Below are 7,189 nucleotides of genomic sequence, written 5' to 3'. Positions count from 1 at the left end.
TTTTTGCGGGAATTTCGTCTCACACATTGGTCTTGGTCTAAGCATCACTTCTCACATGTTTGTCACGGTAGAGTTCCACATTGGAGGCTACATTTCGTCCATAACAAAAGAAGCTGCACACACTCAAAGCAAACCAACAAACGGGTCCTGGAGCCTTGTTTACTTTCACATCGTATATTCAGGGTGTGCAGAACCGAATATATAGTGGCGCCCCTGCATCCACACTCACTTGGTCAGTCACTTCGAAACATCATCACTATGCATGCACTTCAGAGAGCCATCAGCCATGTACAAGTACAACGATTGCACATCACCAACAGCGTATCTGTCTCAGTAGGCTACCTGGTAGTACTTGATCATCATCAATCAACCAATTAATCCAGATTAATTTGAAGAGTTGTTGCAGCACGCAAGTTTGCATGTACTGATTGAAATGTGTTCGCGAGATCATTCATTCAGCAATTGATGCCCCCAACAATCTCTCACGAGGCGGTATCTGTACTGAACTGAAGACATTTGCAGAAATAAGCAGCACAGACTTTACCCTGTTCATATTACAACTCCGAATCCTAACTTGTAACCTGACCTGAACATATATTCAATACAATTAGAACAGAATGGAGATTTTTTTTAAGCAACTCGCGGGTTGAAAGGTAGCTAGGCTGCAATTTGTACACGCACAACTGAATTGAGCTGAACATGAATTCTTCGTTCCCTCGGATTCTTCAATTCAGAAAGTGTCATCCGGCAGAACATTGGCATCTGATGAACAAGGAGTTGAATTGAAGTAAATTAAGAGTCTGGAAGACCTTTCATCAGATGGCACTGTAGCTTCGTGTCAGCATTCTGTTGAACAACAACAGGCTGGGGATACGAAGCATTCTTGAGACAGAACCGTTTCTTCCACTAGTGCAGCGGTTACTTGGACATAAGTCTGTTGCGGTCACTATCACTGATAAGCAAAAACAAAAGTTCCAGTTTCAGTTTCTTTGTGGCAAGGGGAAATAATTTCAATAACATGCAGTTGGAGTATTACATGCTACAAATGGAAACATATCCAAAGATAGAAATAAGGATGCGTTCCACTACTTCAGCAGTGCGGTTGCTGTGTCAATAAAATGCAGCTCAAAGGACAAGCAAAGCAGACGCCTATTCTCTTTTTCTAATTCCCAGTCTTCCCATACTTATCTAGTGAGTCTGTGAGCCACTGCAATTCCTTAACTTACACCAGGTTTTGCCATGTGTTGCGTACTAGATATGGATATGTTTTGTATGGTTTGTCTGTTCACCATATATATTTTCGTGCTCTACAGAGGGCTTCTTTTTGGACGTACAGTTTCCACTATGAAACTAATGGAGAACAGATTATCACGATTCAAAAAAAAGAAATGAAACAAGAAAAAAACTAACAGGCTTTGACTGGAGTGTACATTGTTCATCCATTCAAGTAAAACGGACTTCACATCAGCCTCATATTTATTAAGGCAGGCATAGATATGATGCCCATAGCACTTCACTACTTCTACGCACCAACCCTTATTCATAGCAAAAAGAGGACAACATATTTTTCTCTTGAGATTGTTAATTACCTTAGTTTGGTGAAGGCCTTTTGTGTTTCTTCTTGCCACTGATGAAAAGCGAATCTCCTGCCATTGGTTCGCAGTCAGGTCAGATATCAGTATGTTCCATCAGTACAGAGCAGTAAATTAAGAGGATGAGGGTGGCAGAGTGAAGGTACCTATTTCCGCATAAGGGATGTGAGCAATCTTGTTCCATTCGGGGCTTCCATGTTTGGTAATCTTCTTCTTCAGGTCCGGATGGCATCCTGGAAGTCTGAGGGCCTTCAAGGAGGAGGGCAGATATGGAAGTGACTGGAGTTGCCCAGCATCAATTAGGTACAATTCCTGGAGAGAGCAGAGGTCTTGCATTCTGGGTGGGAGCGATCTCAAGGAATCTGCTTTGGGTATAGTCAGCAGTCGGAGGGATGAACGGTTCTGTAGCAGCCATCGTTCAGGTAAGCTATCCATCTCTGACACAGTGTTATTGATACACAAATATTCGGTGCGGCAGAGACTCTTGAGTGGCTCAAGATGCAGCAGGGACGGCAGATCAATGTCAAGATTTGTTATCTCCAGTGAGCTACCGGGCTCCACCAGATGCTCGTCTTCGCCACCAGAACCAGATGCAACTCGAGTTAGCGAGGACCCAGCCTCCGCGAGTTTACCGCACCCTCTAATTACTAAGAAATAGAGGGTTGGAAGTGATCCGAGCCCTCCCAAGGACGAGAGATTCTCGCATTCCTTTATGTGCATGGTCTGCAAAGACCTGAGACTCTTGAATACATCCCCGGAGGGGAGGGACACCAGGCTCGAGCAGTTTTCCAGCATAAGTGCAGATAAGTTGGTGAGCAGGTGGAGTGACTCAAGTAGTGGAAGTTCCAGGTCACCACACTGACCAATAGTAAGGTTTCTTAGTGATGATGGCACAAGCTTATCTTTGCCATCTCTCATCGTCCTCAACTTTGGACATGCCGTTATTATGAGCATCTTAAGCTCTTTAATTTCTTCAAATGGTATGGGGGCGGATTGCAGATCCTGACAATTATTAATTCTTAGGGCATCGAGAGTTCCCATGTGCAATTTTTGCTCCAAAAGGCTCCCTTCCAGCGAAGTTAAGCATGGACAGTTGGTGATAATTATATCAGTCAACTTAGATGATTTTGGCTCGATGCTTCCACTCGGTATCTTTCCAATAATAGGAAGTTTGGTCAGACAAACATCTCCTATATTCAGTGACACTAGGCTTGGAGGTAGAATAGGTAACTCCCTCAGTTCTCGGCATTCATTTACTTCCAAACTATGAAGTCTTTGAGGTAACAGCAACTCCGTGGAGCTACTACCAGACATATCAGATGATCGACCAATCTGACGTAGCTTACGAAGGTCCTCCAACATTAGAAACTTCAAAAATACCAAATCGCCAAGAGAGGGAAGATATTCCCAATTAATGCAACTTATCAACCTGAGAGATACCAGATTTTTTACAGAGCTGTCCTCTATCCAAGATGGAATTTTGGGACCTGGGTAACCTTGAATTTTCAATACCTTGATATTAACATGTGGCTCAAGGTGGTCAAGAACTAACTCATCTGTCATGATTTGATCAGGTGTCGACCACTCCATGAATAGTGAGTTGAGATGTTGTTTTTCCTTCAACTTGGCACTCTTAGCTTCTTCACAATTCTTAACATTCTCAAGACCCTGCAGACCTAATTCATGAAGATCTCTTAAGCTCCCAATTGCACTTATTTTGTTGCATGTTCTTTCTTCTACCATATAATTATGTAATTCCTGAAGAGAAGTGAGCCTGCTTACAGGAAAATTACCAAATCCATGCACACCACCATAGGATACACACCGCAGGCATTCAAGGTTCCCTAAATATCTTGCTTCATGTATTTTGGTAACAAAAAAACCATGGTAAAGGAACATCAAGTGATAAAGTTTTGCGACCCCACATATCTTGTCTTGTGCTATCGAACTCATGAAGATATAGCGAAGATGTTTTAAGTTACCAAACTTGATTGCAAAACAGGATTGGTTTCGTAATTCTGCATATAATAGTCGCAGTGATTTTGAGGTCTCAACTATCATTTGAAGTGCGCAAACAGTAGCATTTTCAACTAGCGGGATATCACGAATGATAATAGTGCGTAGATTCTTAAAATGGGAGATTTTCTTGACCTCATCAGCAGAGAAACTGTGAATATTGACAATGCATAGGTGTCGGACTGTATACTTCTCATCTTGAAGTTGAACAGGATCACATATTCTTGCACATTCACCGGTGGACACATTGCTTGCTAATTCATGCATCAAGTCATGCATTACATAACTTTCTTTTTCTTCCCATCCAAAAGTTATAGGTTTCATATCAAAGAACGACTTTCTAGTTAGCTGAGCCAAGAATTGTTCTGCGGTATCCTCCAAAGATTGAATGCCACTTGCAATTAATCCAGAACCAATCCACATTTGCACCAATTGTTTCTTTCCAAATCTATAGTCCTGCGGAAATATGCAACAATACCGAAAACAAATCTGTAGCTCTGTTGGTAAGTGGTAGTAGCTCAATCTGAGAACATTCATAATATCTTTTTCGGTTCCTTTAAAATGTTCCAATCCTTGATGCAAGAATCTTCTCCAGTATTCAGGTGTCATATTGCTTTGCAGATGCTCAGCGACAACCTTCGTTACCAAGGGACATCCTCTCAGTTTCTTTGCAATTTGTTCTCCAATTAACTCCAAATATGAATCTCTTGGATTCAAACCGGAAAAGGCATGATGATTGAAGAGCTTGAGATTTTTATCATCTTCCAGTCCTTGTAATGTCAAGAACTTATCCCTTTCGACCCCCATCACCTTTGCAGCCATGTCTGCTACAGATTGCATTCGGGTTGTCAACAGAATTTTGCTCCCAGTAGTGTTCAGTTCCTTCAGAGGAGCAAATAACTTCTCCCATTCATCTCTCTTCTTATCTTCCCAAACGTCATCTAGAACTAACAAAAAATTAATGAATGCGAGTTTCTCTTTGAGGTCCCGTTGTAGTGGTTCCAAATGATCGCTGCTCGGTTTCACGCGCGTAGCGTCTTCCAGTATTTTACTTGTCACCGATGTCGCATCAAAGCTAGTAGATATGGTGGTCCAGATGACCATACTTCAGCCAACTCATCCAAAAGTCCGAACTGATGGAGAGAGGCGGGCAATATACTTCAACACCCCCCCTCACGTCTAGGCTTAATTAGCTCTTAGACGTGGAATTTATATAGGCCGCAGAATCCTTTTTTTTAAATACTGCGTTGGCAGGGTCTTGAACTCAAGACCTCTTGGCTCTGATACCATATTGAATTCATACTCCAGCCAACTCATCCAAAAGTCCGAACTGATGGAGAGAGGCGGGCAATATACTTCAACAATATGCTCTGAGCCAAGGTAGTCTTCCCCATGCCACCATGACCAATAACTGAAATAATTGGAATACTATTGGTCCTTCTGACCCTAGTTTCTCCCAATTCATCTGACGTGTTGGTTAGCCATCCAATAATCTGTTCTTTCTCCTTTTCTCGTCCAATAAAAATGGTTGCACTTAATATTGAACTAGTCTGGCGATCATTGTCCATGAGCTTCTGAACTTTCTGCTGACTGCTGGTAGAAGAACCTCCACTGAGATGGTCTGTGAGCTTGAGGAAATCACTAACACCTATGGCAGCCTTGTCTAAATCATCCACAGATTTCATCAATCTCTTCAGAGTATCACGGTGACTAATTTTCTTGATAGTCTTGTTGACAGCAGGGCCAAGAGACCTGACAAACTTGTGCTTCATCTTAACAAGAGGAGAACCCCATTCACTAACCTTTTGGTCCTTGGCCTTCTCCTCGAGCTCGTAGTATTCAAGCTCATCGATGGCGTCCTCCGCCGTCTCGACCGCGTCCCTGAGCTGCCAGAGCCACGCGTCGAGGCCGCTGCTCTGCTCCCTGACAAGTTCTGGGTTGACGACATCAAACACCGCCTGGATATGTGGCATGGCCCGCAGGAGCCGATTCTTCAACTCATCCATGCTTTCGGACTTGCAGTACTCATCGATGTAGCTGAAAGCCTTGTTGACCAAGAAGGATATGGCCGAAGTCGCCACAGATTTCCCTGCAAAAACGAGTGCAGAGGCAGCCATGTTCTTTCTGGGTGTGTGTTCGTGTAAGAGGAGGGCCAGCAATTAGCAAAGGATAACTTCTGCTAGCGCTGGGGCTGCATTAGTGTGGAGAGGGAGAAATCGCTGAAGCAACTGTTCAATTGTCATAGCCATGGGCCAAGTCGTTGCTAACAAATATCAAGGAAACTTCAAAGAAATTTCCATGGCCACCATTGAGCCAGACTGGGTGGACTGTAATGCACCAGCAATACCGCGAAAATGGGCCTTTCTTCCAAATTTAAGGCAGAAAATGACCCTTTCTTCCAAATTTAAGGAAGAAAATGACCTGGCGCTAGCAAAACTGGAGTTGAAGTTCTGAAGCTCAGCGCTGCACTATATGGTGCTGCTGAACTGTTAACCCTGGCTCGGCTGATCTAGGTTGCCTAACACAACTACTCCATGGGTCATCTCTGATGGGGCACGGAAAAATGCTGAATTTGTAGCCACGTCCCATGCACAGAGCGTGATATACGTACAAGCAGTTGCACACGGAAGATTCAAGTCATCGTTATATTCACAACCCAGTTCCCAGTTGACACGCATCAACAAAGACCATATCACTAATACAACTGCCAATATAACATGGAACTACAACATCTAAACTTCAGAAATTTCCACGCACCTCATTGTCTAGCTATGCAACTCTTCTCGCTTTCTAGGTAACATCGTCACCAACTGGTGCTCTTTGTTCCAAGTGTACCGTTCACATATTTCTTGCGCCATTGTGACATGATTAGCTAGCCTTCTCTAAACTTGCTTATCATATTTTATTACTCTGTCCGGCCTGAAGTAGTAGTAAGGTCCACATTTGGCCTCGATCATTTGTGTGCTCGTGCACCCTCATAACTCGAACAACATACCCCAAATATGAGGGGGGCCACAACATATGTTGTGTGGCCCCCCTCATATTGCAGAGTCATGGGACAAATCTTGCAGAGTCACGAAGATCCGACCCAGCACAGCCGGAGCATCATGACCGTCATAGATGCCTTCTCTACTAGTCCATCTGTGTTCTGACACAATGGATGCCTTCTCTACTAGTCCTTACATCGAAATGGTTTGTGTGGAGATCTTTCCAGAAAAGACGAGTTCTACGTGCCTCCGCCATCATTGCCGCTTGGCGAGCTCGGGCGCCTCCTCTGCTAAGAGCACACAACACATCAACTTGTGATAGTCTGAGCTTAATGTACTTGGGTGTTGAGAGCAGCCTCACTGGAAAATGGGTTCAATGATTTTTGATTAGGGATTTTTTTTCTTGCTGCTCAGTTTTGCTTCTCAGGGAAATCTTGGTTGAGCACAGGAGGTCCTATTTGACGTGCTGCGCGCTGGGAGGAGGCGCAATGTGCACCCCCGCTCACCCTCTTTTAGGCCGGACCATGTGAGGGGTGCCCTGTTTTTATCATTTCATTTTTTTCCATTTTCTTTTTTCTTTCCTGTTTTTATTTT

The 7,189-nt window shown here is 43.6% G+C and overlaps 1 protein-coding gene across 1 annotated transcript; it reads right to left on the bottom strand.

Annotated features, from left to right (window-relative positions):
- Nucleotides 1-390: 390 nt before the first annotated feature.
- On the bottom strand, nt 391-5,844 carry LOC123110282 (putative disease resistance protein RGA3). Its single transcript, XM_044530758.1, has 4 exons — nt 4,971-5,844; nt 1,739-4,713; nt 1,590-1,646; nt 391-952 (listed from the first exon to the last, which is right to left on the bottom strand). The coding sequence occupies exons 1-3, from the start codon at nt 5,723-5,725 to the stop codon at nt 1,591-1,593; spliced, it is 3,786 nt and encodes a 1,261-aa protein (XP_044386693.1). The 5' UTR covers nt 5,726-5,844; the 3' UTR covers nt 391-952; nt 1,590.
- Between the last annotated feature and the right edge of the window lie 1,345 nt (nt 5,845-7,189).

The sequence above is a fragment of the Triticum aestivum genome, chromosome 5B (genome assembly GCF_018294505.1).
Source record: "Triticum aestivum cultivar Chinese Spring chromosome 5B, IWGSC CS RefSeq v2.1, whole genome shotgun sequence".
NCBI lineage: Eukaryota > Viridiplantae > Streptophyta > Magnoliopsida > Poales > Poaceae > Triticum > Triticum aestivum.
Note: the sequence above shows the minus strand (reverse complement) of the source record. Positions and strands in the feature narration are given on the sequence as shown.